The sequence below is a fragment of the Hoplias malabaricus genome, chromosome 5 (assembly GCF_029633855.1).
Source record: "Hoplias malabaricus isolate fHopMal1 chromosome 5, fHopMal1.hap1, whole genome shotgun sequence".
Taxonomy (NCBI): domain Eukaryota; kingdom Metazoa; phylum Chordata; class Actinopteri; order Characiformes; family Erythrinidae; genus Hoplias; species Hoplias malabaricus.
In genome coordinates, this window is record NC_089804.1 from 10,995,202 (window position 1) to 11,012,606 (window position 17,405).

General features: G+C 39.1%; 2 protein-coding genes across 2 annotated transcripts; one reads left to right on the top strand and one right to left on the bottom strand.

Moving 5' to 3' along the window:
- Positions 1 to 4,278: 4,278 nt before the first annotated feature.
- Positions 4,279 to 16,666, bottom strand: p4htma (prolyl 4-hydroxylase, transmembrane a). The gene is made up of 9 exons (XM_066671712.1): positions 15,908 to 16,666; positions 14,763 to 14,844; positions 10,911 to 11,089; positions 9,607 to 9,697; positions 8,519 to 8,684; positions 8,172 to 8,357; positions 7,130 to 7,220; positions 5,797 to 5,902; positions 4,279 to 4,853 (listed from the first exon to the last, which is right to left on the bottom strand). Exons 1-9 carry the CDS (start codon positions 16,265 to 16,267, stop codon positions 4,654 to 4,656), a joined length of 1,461 nt encoding a protein of 486 aa, XP_066527809.1. The 5' UTR covers positions 16,268 to 16,666; the 3' UTR covers positions 4,279 to 4,653.
- On the top strand, positions 12,745 to 14,424 carry LOC136696072 (secreted frizzled-related protein 5). The gene is made up of 4 exons (XM_066670177.1): positions 12,745 to 13,043; positions 13,635 to 13,813; positions 13,920 to 14,009; positions 14,105 to 14,424. Exons 1-4 carry the CDS (start codon positions 12,745 to 12,747, stop codon positions 14,422 to 14,424), a joined length of 888 nt encoding a protein of 295 aa, XP_066526274.1.
- Positions 16,667 to 17,405: the final 739 nt, after the last annotated feature.

Below are 17,405 nucleotides of genomic sequence, written 5' to 3' on the forward strand. Positions count from 1 at the left end.
ATGCTACATTACTTCCATCACAGGACGCACGTGCGCTCTAACCAAGGGCTGTGTCCTACAGTCCTAATGAACACACTGTGGGATATACACCAGTGCAGCTCCGAGGATGGAGTTTTACAACTGCCTAAAGACTATCTGAGATGTTTTGCTGCACAATATCTTTATTATGCTAATCTTGGGATTAAGATCAAACAAGACTTTGACCCGCCATTTTTTTTACAGTCAATCCATTCATAGGTATTTCATATATAGGTCAGCGTACTTAGAAAGATATTTCTTGTTTACACCTTATTATCTTAAAATGATTATTTTTAGATTGACATTTATTAAACTTTCAGATATTTCTTAAACAGGGCTAATGTAACTGTGGTGAGTAAAACAATTCTAGCACTGATTACGCTTTTTATGGCATGCCCTGCATCTTTTTAGTGAATTAGTGACAGGCTTTATGATCATTGTTCAACCATACAATGAAATTTGACCTCTGCATTTAACCCATATCGTGGTATCATACATCTGCACCATGTTGTAAAAATTCTTTTTTCTGGAGGGGCTTTTGAATGTCAGTCGTTAAAAGAGGTTTAATGCTAAATGCTTTGTTTTAGGAAAGCTAACCAATGTCAGATCTGTTTACAGCAAAGGGAATAGGAACCAGGCATCTGAGGATTTGAAGGCCTCCAGCCTGAAGCTCTCTAGAATTTCAGTTTAGTAAATTTATCTACAATTAACCATTTCAATTTCAGTTGTAATGACCACTAAACTTGCTGTTGTATTCAGCTTTCCAAAAGGATGTGAGGCTAATGCTGTTTGAAGGTATTAAAGCCTGTTAAAGAGGTTAATATGGACACATGGCAATAATTATAAGCCTGTAAGACTTCCTCAAGACAATTTTTGGCCTGTCCAGGGTGTGTTTCTACCTTGCACCCAGTTATTCTAAGTGGGCTCCAGACCCACTGTGACCCTGATCAGGATTTCTACCATTTTGCAAATGTTACAAAGTGCAGTTCTGATGCCAGAGTAGCAGCTACAGAAACGCTTTTCTCCCAATTACAGACCTGTGTAACATCACAATTAGCCTGAAGCTTTAATTTTAAGGTAAATATGTTTCATTGTGTTCTTTTAAATTCATTATGCCACAAATCCACAACCTTGCGTGGCCACATGGCGACACCACCTCACCACAGGTGTGCCCCAAGGCTCAGTGCTGGGTCCCCTCCTCTTTGCCTTGTACACCACCTCTCTAGGCCCAATTATACATTCACACGGCTTCTCCCATCACTGCTATGCAGATGACACACAGCTCTATTTATCCTTTCCTCCAGGTGACACTTGAGTGGCAACTCGAATCTCTGACTGTCTCTCTGACATATCTACATGGATGAAGGAACATCACCTCCAATTGAATTTATGAACTGCTGAACTGCTGGTCTTCTCAGCCAAGCAAGCTATTCTCCACAACATCAGCATCAAGCTAGAGTCCCTATCAGTGTCTCCCACCAAGGTTGTAAGAAACCTGGGTGTCATGGTTGATGACCAGCTGACCTTCGCAGATCACGTTACCACAATCACGCTCAATCGTGCCGCTTCTCCCTATTCAACATAAGGAAGATTAGGCCATACCTAACTCAACATACAACACAGCTCCTCGTTCAGACGTTAGTAATCTCCCGTCTAGACTATTGCAACACCCTCCTGACAGGTCTTCCAGCCTGTGCTGTGAGACTGCTACAGATGATCCAGAATGCTGCAGCACGCCTGGTCTTCAACCAGCCTAAAAGAGCACATGTCACACCCCTATTAGTTGAGCTGCATTGGCTACCCTTAGCTGCTCGCATCAAATTTAAATCACTAATGATGGCCTTCAGAGTATTCACTGGCTCTGCTCCCATCTACCTCAGCAGACTCTTAAAACCATACGTTAGCGCCCACCCTCTCCGTTCCTCAAAGTAGCGCCAACTAACACGACCAACCCCCCGTACAGGTCAGTCGAGGCTATTCTCATCTCTGGTACCACGCTGGTGGAACGAGCTTCCAAGCACTATCAGAGCAACAGAAACCCTCTCTACATTCAAGAAATCATTGAAAACCCAGCTCTTCCGAGAGTATCTCTTGCACTGAAAGTCTTTCTTTAATGCACTTATTACTTCCTGGCATATTGCACTTAATGTAAGGTATTTTGTATAAATTGTGCTGTAGTTTGAATGTTAGATCCTCTTTTGTAAGTCGCTTTGGATAAAAGCGTCTGCCAAATGCAAAAAAAAAAAATCCACAGCAATATCTTTTTAGAGCTTTTTAGAGCAATATCTTTTCAAGACCTTTTATTCTACACAAATAGAGGCTTTCTACAAGATTTTTGAGTGAGTTTGTTGGTATGTTTGCCCATTCATCCAGAAGAGCATTTGTGAGATTAAACAATGACTTTGGATGAGATGCAATCTCCGTTCTAGTTCATGCCAAAGGTTCTTCCACCCTAACTCACCCATATAAAATATTCAAAATGTCTCGTCATGCTAAAGCTAGTTCCGATTTTCTGTCACTTAAAATAAGGGACCTAGGCCAATCCCTAGAAACAACCCTGCTGCATTATCCCTACTCCACCAATCTTTACAAAAACTGGAGACCGGTTTCTCTGACTGGTGAAGTCAGTCTATTTATCATTTGGAGCAGCTGCCAAAGCAATATCACATACAGCTCTACAAGCTTGGAGGACAGATCCATCTGTCCAATATTTTAAGTAAAAGGCATATTGGCTGGCATCATACAGGATTATAGGACATCCTGTGCACTCAAAAATAATGAAGGTAATTATGTCCTCTTGTACTCTTGGCATAACACTGTAGTGAACTGTAAAACGTAAACGTGAAATCACAGTCCTTCAATGACAGGACCAAATTACAAACACACTTCAGCCTTGAAATTATACCCACTTAAGCTTCTTTGGAAAATTTAAATAACAATTCAGATTATTACAGCTGTATGACTTAAAGTGGAATGGAACATTTGATCGTTGACTGAAGTTAATCTCACTTGCTCAGTTTCTTTCAAGCACAGAAGGACTTAGTCCTAAATTCCTAAAATAGGGTAAAGGGCAGGATTTCTGAAATGGTGGTGTTAACACTTTGCACATTTTTGTAAATTCACAGACCTTCAGTTAGTTCTCAGGATGTTCCTATGTTATTTAGTAATAAAGAAAAAAAGCTATTCATAAAAAGATTCCGCCTGAATTTGTGTAAATCATAATTTTAGGGGTACTTTATGGGGCGGCACGGTGGCGCAGCAGGTAGTGTCACAGTCACACAGCTCCAGGGACCTGGATCCCCGCTCTGGGTGACTGTCTTTGAGGAGTTGGTGTGTTCTCCCTGGGTCTGCGTGGGTTTCCTCCGGGTGCTCCGGTTTTCTCCCACAGTCCAAAAACACACGTTGGTAGGTGGATTGGCGTGTGAGTGAGTGTGTGTGTGTGTGTGTTGCCCTGTGAAGGACTGGCGCCCCCTCCAGTGTGTTTACCCGCCTTGCGCCCAATGATAGCCCAGGTAGGCTCCGGACCCACCGCGACCCTGAACTGGATAAGTGCTTACAGATAATGAATGAATGACATGAATTTATATATATATATATACACACACATCATGTCATTGAACCATATCTTCATTATATCATACATACATATATATATATATATATATATATATATATATATAATATTCCATTTTTACAGAATGTGCTATTTATAATAGATACAACTAGATGCCTGTTGTTTTAACATTCCTTTGATTTTCCTTTTATTGTGAAGCCCTTTGGTCGACACTTGCTGTCTTCTAAATGTGCTATATAAATAAAAGTTGTCTCGTCTTGTCTTGACTTGGCCTTAACAGACAAGTAGAAGGCCATTTAGGTCTTCAGGAACAGTGAAGAGTGATTCATACTCTTTCTGTAAGATTAATTAAGAGTTAATTAAAATTATCATTCCCTTTCTAAATTCAAATGGCAAACCTTCCTTTCAGCTTTGGTGCCATCTTGTGGAGACTGGCTCAGATGCTTGAGGAGGGCGTGAAATGTGAGATTTAAGTGTAAGGCTGTATTTAACCCTGTGATAACCCTGGAAACATAAGACACTTAAGACCAGACGAATTGTTTGCATTTATTTACTATTTAAAACATTAAATGTGACAAAACTGGAACTCAAATACAGACAAACTTTGTCTGCTGCAATAAATACAACTGAGAAAGAACATCATGTACATAATATATAAATATATATAAATAGATAAACATGTGTGAATAAATAAATATAACTCAATCAATAAATAAATGTGAATAAATAAACTGCATTGAACAAATAACCACTTGCTATTCTATAAATAATTTATTTAATAAGTGCATTTAAATTAAATACTTATCCTCAGTAGTGTTTAAATATTTTTAATGTATATTCAGTACTTAGAGTAGGTTTTTTCAGTCAAGACTTTAATCATTTATACCTATGGTTTTAATGATATGTGACATTTCAGCACCACTAAGCAGCAGTGCAAATATAAAATGTTCTATTGGCTGAGATGGCCACTGCTGATGACCTGAGACCATAATGGTATAAATGTGAATTTTTGGTCTTAGATTAGTACAAAAACAGTAGCCTTGGTTAAAAAAATTTAACGCTCATAAATCCTGGTGGAGTTCATTGTGCTCTGTCCCCTTTTCCTCCAACCTGAAATGTTGCCCAGAGACCAGACGCTGGTAGCGCTCCTGACGTTCTTGGTCAGGGTCAACATTTATCCATACGCTGCCTATCCACTTGGAGCCTCGTGTGACCATACAGTCTCCATGAAGAGAGAACTCGTCCAATTCTCCTACCCAGCCTAAAAAAATACACAGGTGATGATTATTCACATGCTTACTTCATATTATACAACCATATTCTGGATTAAGTAAAAGAAGATCACACAAATACTATTGCTGCCGAAGCACAAAAAGCTTGTATAATTATAACTAATTATATATTATAATATAATTAGAAATTACTATGAACATTTTATTATTCTTCAAAGAAATTAAAGAATGGCATTTTTATGTATTCAGTTAAATTTGACTCCAAGGGGTCATGAAGTTTTCTAAAGGCATATAAGAACTGCCAATAATTTGCCAATGCACTTTATCTTGCCGTGATATATTTATGTTTTATGTTAAAGTTGTTAAAATCCTTTAAAACACAGACTATATGTAGTACATGTAACTATTAGCAATCCTGGCACATCAAACAAGCTTTTATTTTCTTCCTGCTCTACAGATTCAATCTGCCATTAACAAAATCACAAAAGTTATACTGTGGTAATGGCAAGAAAGAAGTTGAATCTTGTTGAAACAGAGTTTCTGGAGTGGGATGCAGGAGGTTGTCCACATTGCATCTATCTGAAGGTGGAAAAAATGTGAAGCCCTTTTTCTAGGTAGTTCCATTTGTTTTTTTTGTTTTTTTGCATGTCTATCTGTCACATGTCAAAGATACTATCGTTCTGATATATAGAAGCACGGAGTTTAACTGCTATTATAACCTAGAAAAAGTAGTGGGACTAACAACTAAGACAATCTTTGCTTAGTTAATGTCATGAATTCAGTGTGTAAAGGCCTTATCACTCATGTATAACAACCATCATTTATCTGCCTTTGAAAACAACAGCTTGAAACCCTCCCCCAGGTCTGGCAAAGAAGCCTTCCATCACTAGGAACATGTATTGTAACAGAAAAAAAGCAAAAAATGAACATACAATGAGAAGAAAAATTAATAATTTATAAAGTGATAGTAACCATTGCCATCTGAGAGGTGGTTATACCACAGCAGAGCTGTTCCTGCTACAGGCTTAATCTTCAGATTGCCTTTGGCACAGTACTGCTGAGAAAGGTCACCTAAGGCCTGAAACACACACACACACACACTTTAACAACAATACAAAACAGAGCAACAAATACATTTATCAAATGCCTTGAATTTGATGACTATGTCAATAGTTTGAAAGGTTCCAATTATTTATTAAGTTATTTTTGAATCGTATTCTGTTAATCTGAGCTAGGAATCTCTAACCCTGTTCTAACCTCGTTCCTAGCAAGTTACCCACATGCAAGCTTTATTTCTAAACCTAATCTTTTACAGCTTATCCAGCTATTTAAAGACTCCTGAAATGTGTTACGCCTGCAATTGGAGCAAGAATCATTGCATAAAGGCAAAAACTGAAATCAGCAGAAGGGTAGCTCTTGTATAGTAGGCAGTAATATTAAGTAAACATAAAAATGATAATGGTTCACACAGCACTTTGCATTAAAAACACGTCAAAGAACAGTATAAAGATTCATACATATGCCGTAAAATTATACACACATTGCCTGCAGTAGGGCTGCACAATACAGAAATTAAATGTCATTTTTAATTGTCGAATATTTTGATGTCAAGAGAAAATACCATTAAAAAAAATTTAAATAGCATCCAAACTCTCCGTTAAGTCAATAGTAGACAAATACAGAAATATAAAAACACCATATAAGACTAACTCTGAATTTAAAACAACATGCATTTTAAGGTTCTTGGAAATATATATTCTCCCAAGAACAACTATTTTACAGTGTGAATATGTTATTTTTCACACAAGACATTAGAAGCTTATATAAGGTACTGTATTTTAGGGTAAATTAATGTTAAACCCATTTGGAATGCATACATTATTCACTCTCTATGCAGGAAAACACCTTTGAAGTTCAGTATATGTTGTGAATCAAATTTCTGGTCATTTCGGTACTGAACAATTGAGGTTATTTGATCCATTTAATAAATAAAATGTATTAAGTGTTGCAGAAACTCATAGTGATTACAGTAAAAATATATAATGTATCGCAGAGTCCAAGTCTACAGAATATTTAGATGAACCCATGATGAACCCCGATCTCATATACTGGTGAATGGCAAATGGTTCTACGCTCATTAGAGAGATAATGGAGCCCGAGACACATTAAACCGGACATGTGAAATTCAGGGGCAATGTCAAAGACACAACGTAGGCATCATCTTCTTGGCCCTTTCTCTGGTTGCTGTGACAACAGAGCTCACTTCCTTGTATTGCTATGGAAACAGAGCGTGGACGTGGCTCACCTCCTCCTCATAAGTCCTGTTGTCAGCAACAGGGAAGCTCTGCTCCCCGCCTCCATCCACCAAATTCAGAAACAGCATCACAGTCACGTATCTATCAACAGCAAACGCCCACATATTGGATCACACAGCCAGTAACTCATTGTAACTCACAGACATTAACTTGAATCAGACTTAAAAAGCTGTTAGTGTGTTAGAACTGCTGCTGAGAGGCATAAAATATTAGCTTAGGAAATACATTGAGCATACATTTTAAATATAGAAATAGGACAATGAAATGCAGTTTTTTAAGCACCCTTTCTGTATGCAGTAAGAACCACAAAGACCTATTAGACCTATGAGAGAATATTGGCACAACTCCAGCACAAATAAATTTGTAAACATGTGACTCTGAAAGCTAACAAATATGGAAAAATGAGGGTCATATTAAATAATTGTATTCAGTTCCCATTATTGTGATCCTGTTAAATATGTAGTAACTATAACATGTCTACTACAAACCCATGAGGATTAGCCACACAATAATTGTCTGTTGTTATTAGTTAGATGTAAAAATGCTTGCAGATGTATAGCTAGCGTAGCTAAACTAGTACAGCTAGTTTCAAAGCTGTGCTATAGTTTATTCAAACACCCAAATCATTCTAACTGCTCTGTTTTTGCTTCTACACAAAACTGAACTGTTAGAGACACAGAAGGAAATGATAAGCACAGCTCCTTTCTTCTTGTTGATTCAGTTAGTTCTGTTACGTCACATACACATAAGTGGTTAGTGCTTTCCTTCAAGCAAGATCAGCTGTCTTCTTTATGAGTGGCAGTTCACAAAGAGTCGCGACAAAAAGCTACTTGCATCACAAGGAAAACATAGGCTAGGCCTCACCCTTCCTGGTTGGGAACATCATGTGTTAAGGTAGACACATAGTAGGTGGAAATTGGTAAAGACTAACACTGGAGAGAAAATTAGATACAATTTAGGGAAGACTGTGAGCAGTCTAGTGTTCCAATATTAAGATGTATAATATAGATGCAAATAAATATAGTTACATACCTGCATGACATCTGGTTGGGGGCAGAACTGTTTGCAGCCAGGTGTGTATGTGCACAGCAGCTGTCTGGATGGGAGGGACTGCTGTCATGGTGAGCATGACTGTATCCACCTTGCTCATAGCGGACAACTTCCAGTGGCTCGCTGAGGTCAACCAAGGAAGACGGCAGTCTGGTTAATCGAGTCACCCTTGGATCAGAGAGAGATCATTTGTTGATCATTTGTTGACATTGAAATTGTAAAAAAGTAAATTCAAAAGCTAATGAATATGAATTTCCTAACTTTAAAAAAAACACATAGTGAAAGTGTGTGTTCATAAGAGTGAGTTTATACATATAAACAGGCAATACCTGTTTCTGATGCTCTTCAGTAGGTGATGGGTGCCCTCTCCCAGGAACAACCGTGTCTGTGTGCTCTTCTGCCTAACCTGATTCTGTCCATACAATCCCTGCCCAACACCACCATGTCGAAACATATTGCCACTCACCTGCCTAAATTCCTGTAAAGACAGCACACCTACACACACAAACACATATCTTGGTTTATTCAACTCTGGTCTAGAAAGGCCACAATTCAAGGACAGTCTGGTGATTTCCCCCACTCTACTGGTGAGAACAGAAGAGAAATTTGTAATTACCACTTGTTCACTTTTAGGTGGTCTTTGAGATTGGGTTGTTTTATTATATCAATTATTACCTGCTGTGATAAACTGACATTGTTCACAGCAAAAAGATTATTGTTTGTTTTTGTAATAGTAGTTTTACATTTTGTTAACAGAAATTCCATGTGAGTAACAAGGAAATTCACACATTTACAAACGTAATAAAAACAAGACATTGTGTGTACTTGTCCTTCAGGACTGAACTAGAATGTTACATTTGATTTATGCCTGTTCTTCACTCCAAATTCATCTGCACATTTTCTAATTTCCTTTTCCACATGTTAAAATAAATAAATTAAACAATAACATATCTGTAAAAGTACCTTCATTGTTATGGCTGCTTTAAACACAGTCGAAAAAAAAGTATTCTAGATCATTTAAAAGCATAATAGTAGAGTAATAGCAGCAAAGATGGCATTAAATGAACAGAGAGTAACAATACAATCTCTCTCTTTCTTTGTTCTGGGTCATTGAATGTGTTCACTCTTTCCCCTCCGGAACCGAAACACAGCAGGACACTGGCCAGAAAACAGAAGAAGGACAGTACCTTTGTGTGTGTATGTTTGGGGGATAGGGGTGGAGCGGATGTTTTTGCAGGTTGGGGGGTTCCAGGGTAACCGCTCATAATAATGAGATTTTAATGAGTGATGATAGGATCTATCCGGAAATTGGGGGGGGGGGATGCTGAATGCTTTGGACTCAACACTAACTCACACACTTGCGTGCACACACAAACACAATCATACACACACACACACGCATATTCGTTCCATTTACCGGCAGGGTTTCTTTCAAGACCCATGTGTATTTCTCGCAGGTCATACGAGCTCAGCCAGGATCCATCATTGGAGAGTGACAAACTCAAGATCTGTGAACAAACAAAACGAAACTAAAAGAATAGCACCATCAACATCAGACTTAATTATAGGTGTAAAACTGATGCACCCAATGCTATGATTCATATTGACTTTTGCACCTTTCACTGATAACAGTCTGGGTGTTTTTCTTTTTGTCTTTAGCGAGGAGAACTCAATGTACATGCTTCCCAAAAAACAAGCTGAAACATGGACTAATCCAACCACAGCACTGGTTTGTCTGCTGGTCCATAAGACATGAGCATGTGCCAGAGAACTTGGCAACAATTATGCATATAATTGATGTATCCCTGTCTTGTTTTGTACTAGAATTTCAGGTTGCAGTGGTGTACTGTTATTATGTGACAATGGTTTCCGAAGTAATTCCAAGCCTGTACTTTTGTTTATTAAGATTTTTCAGGATTGTACATATGTATTTTTAATATAATAAGTGGAATTCAATTATGTAATCTTTTAAAATGATGTAACTTGAATACTGTATATATTGTTCACTCTTATTTTACCCCTGTACCCCTGTAATTTCATTTCATTTTTTACTTGTGTTGCAATCATCAAATTCAGTATTTGTTTATACTGTATTTACAAAATCAGAAAACACTGGTTAAATAATGGTTCAAGAGAATTCAGAAATCACAGATTCAGGTTAAATATTACACAATGTCCCAACTTCTCAGGAACTGGGTTTTGATATTTGTTTGATGATTTGTTTACCATATTATATATGTTGTATTCACAATTGCCAAACATTCATAAGGAGCAGTACAGTGGTGTAGCCAGTAGTGTCACTGCCACGTAACTCCAGGTCCCTGGGTTCAAACCTTGCCTCTTGGCACTGTCTGTGAGGAAGTTTGTTCTCCCAGTGTCTGCGTGGGTTTTCTCTGGGTGCTCCAGTTGACTGGCTGTGCAAAATTAATGTATGGAAATTAAGCTTTGTTTAGAAATGAAGTGATTTGTTAAAACTGAAAAAAATATCTCCAAGACAAGTGGCTACTTAGACCACAGCCTTTGTTAGTGGCCAAAACGTGAAATGACATTATAAAATGGTGACCCCCTGGGCATGAACATTGCTAGATATATGTATAAATAAATTTAAACATAATATACACGTTTAAATAAACCGAATAGTGCAATTATTTTGAAAAATTTAAGAGTTCTGAACTAAAGCTCATATCAACATTTGTTTATTAGAAGCTGCATGAGGCTGACCTCTTCTCTTTGCAAGAAACCATCCTGGTTGAGGTCCAGCAGACTGAAGAGCTCATCCTGGGTCAGTTGTTCCTCCTGACTGTCCAGGGGAGCTGGCTGTGGGCTGGCAGTTAGACCCTTTAACTGTGCCAGCTGCATTACCACCCCACACTCCTCCAGGCTCAGAAACCCTGGAATCTCTAAATCACAGAACAAAATAAAAGAAAGGTATGAAAATTAATCTGTCCTAAAAACTAGTCCAAACAGAACTAATCTGACCACTAAAAATAAGTAAAACAACACAATTATCCCTATTTGAACTCCTTCACTGCATAACTTTATTAAACACACATTTGTTATCAGTGAGCATGTTAATTATCCTAAAGAAAAAAAGAGATACAATGATGTTGCTGATGTATTATGGTCTGAACAATTACATTAGCACGATAGAGGACACTAAGATTAAAGGATCACATTCACACTCTGGAGGGTTAATCTACACACCCCCTCCCTTATGCATCCCCATACAAATGGGTGTTAATGTAATCAATTCCTAAATTAGATTCCGCTCAAGAATTTAAATAAAGAGAATTGGCACAGAAAATCTGAGCTTATTTTAAATTAAATTAGCGCATTGAAATTAATTTTATATAAAAGGATAGCTAGCCTAATTTTCAGAGACAGAGTAACTGTCATTACTGGTATGGCTATATCACACATCTTCATAGAGTAAAGTTAAATATATACATATACACAAAGGGTTTTTTTTTTGTTAAAAATCTAGTTATTGTTGTTCACGTTGTTATAAATTGACAAATACTTTGATCTCCTCAATAAAGGTAGGATGTATAAGCTGAGCTGTATTTCATGTCTGTCTTATCAGACTAATCCTTACTAATACACACAAGCAGCAAAAGATAAGAGTGTGAACTGAGACCATTCAAGTGATTTTGGATATGGGAATAATGAACTCCCCCCTCCCTTTCCCCACCCCACTTTTGGGACTGTTTGTGGTACTGCCATTAACTGTGTTAATGAGACTGGGGTATTAATGGGTTCCGGTGAGGCCCATTGTCTCTCTAGAATAGAAAAAGTGGGCAGTGTCAAATTGCTCATGAACAATTGAGTTTCAGTTTCCACAGCCATTGATGTGTTTCAGTGCAATTTCTACAGCACTGTACACACACACACACACACTTCCGCATGGCTGGCCTAAACATACATGGGGTGACATGGTTCCTCTTTGCTTCCTCACTGGATGAGGGGCTTCCTCCTGGGAAGCTAAAGGAGAGGAAGTGTGGGCTACTTCTGGGAAAGAAACAGCGTTTTTCTCCCAGCAGGTGAAGAACAGCTTAAAATCTCAAAAAAAGTAAAAAAAGTAGTAAAAGCAGACTCACAAAGATACAGCCCTTCCACTATCCCACAATTCTGGCCCTCTGGCCTAGTGCTGTACTCGACTTTTCATATTTTTATCTTTTTATACATATAATATAATATTATTTATATATGTTTACATGTGTGTGTGTGTGTGTGTGAGAAAGTGAGAGAGAGAAAGGGGAACATGTATACTTGATTTAATTATACACAAAGTTTCTTAAACCTAAAATGGCAAGACTGGAAACAATGTGTGAAGTGAGTGACAGACAGCCCACCATTCATCATCTCTGGCAGAGAAGTGGAAGAATCAGTGCACACACACACACAGACCTTCCACATCTCAAAGATCATAAGTCCCGCCTTCACACAATGGGCATCCAATGCTGATGCATAAATACAGCTAACACTGCCCTGCCCTGATACTCCTCTGGACCACTGGCTGAGAGAAACCTTATTTGCTGACTATTCCCACATGACGATGACTCCTTTTTTACCTATTCTTCTACTGCTGCTCCTCTTATGCCAGAGCTTTTGGACATTGCCTGCAGGGCACTGGGAGCTGCGGGGTTCCTCTCGTTGTATCCCTGTACCTTCCAGCATGGCTCTGTGTCAGGGACTCAGCTACAACACCATGCGCATGCCTAACCTATTGGGACATGAGTCGCCCGCTGAGGCTGTCCAGCAGAGCACAAGCTGGCTGCCCTTGCTTGCTCGCGAGTGCCACCCGCATGCCCGCATCTTCCTCTGCTCACTGTTCGCCCCGGTGTGCCTCGAGAGGTAAGAGAAACCATTTACTTAGTTGGTACTTTATGAGGGTAACTCTGAGTATTCTGTTATGATACTCTGAGAGGTCTCAGACCAGGATATTGAGACTTAGAGCAACAGTTCATAAAATTATTCAATTTAAACAAGTTTTAGATATAGTCAACAAGGCAAAATAAATTTGGTTTGAAAAGTCAGCACTGGAGCTACAAGGCCAATGAAAGACCAACAAGACTAAGGGAGGAAGAGGGGGAAAAAGAAAAGAATATACAACAGACTAACGAAATACAACATGGGAAAATATATTTGGAGGAAGACTATCTGCACACTTTATGCTTTTTTACATGCCTGTTTTCACTTGTAACGTTGCAATTAATAACGCTGAACTACATTCTCTGTCTCAAATCAATTACTGTGAGCAACTGCTCTAAAAGTATATAGCTACAAGTAACCTCAATTTAAATGTGAGTGAAGAACTAACCTAAATTAAAATCACAACAGATAAGAACAGACTTTGCGATACACATAAACTCCCTCTGGTATCTCAACTGCTCTATTTGCTCATCCCTTCATCCTTCAATATTAATTTTTCTACCATTTCTTCAGGATAATTTCTCCATGTCGGAGTTTATGTGAGTCTGTACGAGACAGTTGTGCTCCCGTTATGAACTGTTATGGCTACCCATGGCCCAGAATCCTGCACTGTGACCAGTTCCCCAAAGACCACCTGATGTGCATCTCCTCTGTGACGCACTTGCCAAATAGCACCAGCAACAGCCGCAGAGGTAAGTACAATAACACACTTCCTTCTATATACAACAGTCCAATAATGGTAATCAGACATAGAAAGGGAATGACTGACTTTTGTTTCTTAACTGATGTTCATTTCAGCAGTGCCACAAGCTAGCTGCACTGACTGTGAGTTAGAGGAGACCACATCAGCCAAGGAGCTCCTGGAGGTGTTCTGTAAGAGTGATTTTGGTGAGTCATACATTTCAAACAAAAAAAGACAAAGGCTTTTGACATTCCTAATGTCTAAATCGTTCCCCTTATTATACTCTCTCCCTTTCTTTCAGTGGTTAAAGTGCGCTTAGCACAGTCCAACTCCAGCAGCCCAGCTCTGGCTAAGTTCTCCCTCGGTTCTCGACTGGAGGTTCTTAAGCACGGGCCCCTGCTAGGTGGGGAGATAAGGGGTAGGCTTGCCCTGTGGCTGGAGCGAGATGCCACTTGTGTGGGCAACCTGAGCCGTCATCATCCCCAGGGAGCAACTTTCCTTCTCACTGGCACAGTGACAGGAGAGAGGCTACTTGTAAATAAGGCTTTCAGCTGGGACAAACACCAACGGCATCTCAACCAGGCCACAAGGAAATGGAAACGCCATCGTTGTAGAGGATAGGGGGCAGAGACAAAGAGAGGCTAAGGACATGACAGAGGAAAAATGTGAACAGATATGAAGATGTAGAAAATATAACATTTCTATGCCACAGTGAAATGGATGGCATCTAAGAACTGGGCCTACTGTGTGTGTGTGTGTGTGTGTGTGTGTGTGTGTGTGTGTGTGTGTAAATACTGGAAATGATAAAAAAGAAAAAAAAAGGCCAGCTTTATATTTGCAATGAAAGCTTGATAGTACATGTTTGAAAGTAGCTTGTCTCTTCATATTACTTCATTACAAAATGTAACACAGGATTAAACTGTATTAACATGAAACAGATATAACATTACATAGCTCACCAAACAACAGAGGCTTCAGACTGAGGGTCCTCAATGTATGAGACCGGTCCGGTATGAGAGAGACAGTTTGTAAGTGGCCAACCTGAGGGGGAAAAAAAACATTTAGCCCTTGAACAAAATAAACATGTCAGTGCTGGTTAAAGGAATGGTTTGACCAGAATACAGGTTTGTTAACATCAAATGAAGTTGATCAGCCAAGACATGCTTGCTGTCCAGTGTTTGCTCCTGCTATTTTAATCTGAACCTGCAAAGGAATGTAGCAAAAATTTGCATGAAAAACTCCCCTGATCAAATTAAACATGATTATTTTTATTATTATTAATTTACTAGTGATCCTTTATGGAGAAAAACATCTACACATTATAGTTTATACTGAACTTAGGGCTGGACGATATGGCCAAATTTTAAATCACAATATATTTCTTACATTTGGTCATTACAATATAATCACGATATAGATATGAACAAAATAAAATCTGCCAAGAACGAAACAAATAAATAATAAATACATGGCATCACAATCAACCATTAACCCCTTGGCTTTGTCTACACTGACGTTTGTAAACTACTTATAAAATTGAGTGCAATGAACTGACAGCTGTAACTAATGTACATTGAAATATTAAAAATAAGTGTTATTGAAACATTTTATATTGTGTTATATACACATACTCAATTATTTTCCTGGCTTAGTTGAATATAGCATATTGAAAATGTGGAAAATAAATACGTTTTTATGTTTTCCCAATATTTTAAACTCACCACTGAACTGAAGCAACTGCTTCCCCTTGATTTGGAAAAGATTTTCACTAGATTTGGGAACATTTCTGGCAGAACATGATTGCATTCAGCCAGGGCAACTTCAGCAAGGTCAGCTCCAGATGTTGGATTATTTACTTTGGGAACAAAAAGAGACCACCCCAACTACCAAAAACACTGAATGAATTTCCATTCAGAAAAAGCAAATCCACTCCACCACACCCCACTGCTTGTGGAGTTTTGCACCCCTGTAACTAGAGCTTGCATTGGCCCTCCAGCCCCTCCAGTGTCCCATTTCATGCTTTTCTATTCATATGTTACAGGTTGTAAGGTCTATACACTATACGCAGGCATTTACTGGCGTATGGAAAAATGCTTATCCTCACCCGGATACCCTCCAAGCGTGGGAGATGAAAGACGCGTCCTGAGGAGACCACAGAAGCAGAGTGTATTTCTCCGAGGGCCGGGGGACTTAACGTTACACTGGGGCTTCTGTCAGGGAGGGTCTGCTCGCTCTTCAAAACCTCCCCGGCTCCTGTGTTATAGTGTACGTACAGCAGCAAGGCTATTATATTTATGATGTACAGGTGGAAGAAGACCATCACTACCACGAAGTAGGCGCGGGAGCAGACGCTGCTTCTCTGCAGTCGGAGACAGTCTCTGGCAGGCGGAGGAGGACGGAAAGGGGTCGATGGTCCATCTGAGCAACTTTCGCTGCTCTGTGAATTGTGCTGGTATTCTACCATCTCGATAGCTCGCTTCGGCGGTACTATAACTTTAGTTCCTTATGTTTCCATACTGCTGCACAAGCGTTGAGCCTGTTGGTTTAATGACATTGCCAGAGGGTGATACATTTCCCCTCCGTGTACCGGGGAAGACTTTACTGTCGCCCGGACATCGCGCTTTAGTCTGACAGGTTCGGTGGCTTTGCTTCTGCTGCTGTTTCAGTTTACTTCAGACACACGGCTGCCCCTCAGCGGCTTCAGTGAACCTCCCGCTGTCCAGCTCGCTCCCTGACCAAGCTTTGACCAAACTCGCACTTAATAGCGGATTCAGTTTTCCCGAGGTCCAGCGTCGTCCCTGTTGTTTTAGTAAATTAAGACTAACGGTGTTTCTGAGACGGTGTGGAGCTGTCAACCGAAGCCAAACACCTCCAGAAGCCTCTACGATTCCTTCAAAATAAAAGCCCCACGTAAGCCGGATTTTATGAGTGAATTTTTCAAGCAGAGTTTTTTTTCCACATATTTCCACTCTTAAGGACTGGTTTAAAATATACTTTCTCTTTAGTGTTTGACTGAAACAAATTGTATTGTATTGCCTGGTACTGTATTGTATTTCTTATAATTAAAAATCAAAATCCTTCACAGTCGGTCTTTCTTTTGCTACGAAAACAGATTCTTTCTGAAATTGTATGGACTTGTATTAAAAAATGTAATTTGTAAAATAAATATCATGATATTACGCTATACTTATAGACTCTATAAATATGCAGACCTCGTCACTATCTCTTCGTCACTCGGCTGCAACAAGCAAGCCCCGCCCTAGAAGTTGATAGGATTGGTTGCTTACGTATGACGCAAGAAACCCCGGTTGTCTGAATTCACTCGTTTGAGACTGCTTTTGGAGTCTTCCAAGCAAAAATGCTCAACTATATAAATGACTTTAAATCACGATACCTATTTTAGTATGACACCACACATGGTAGTAAAGCAAAAAAACTTGAATTTCACTTAAAGGGACCTGTAAAGTTGTTGTTGTTGTTTTTACATACAACAGGTTTTATCCACTGTTTCACAGTAATATTACTTTTTAAATGAGCTTTCGTTATAAATCTGCTCGTAAAATGTTTTTAAACTGAGGCACCTGTCTGAGAACTGTAATGTG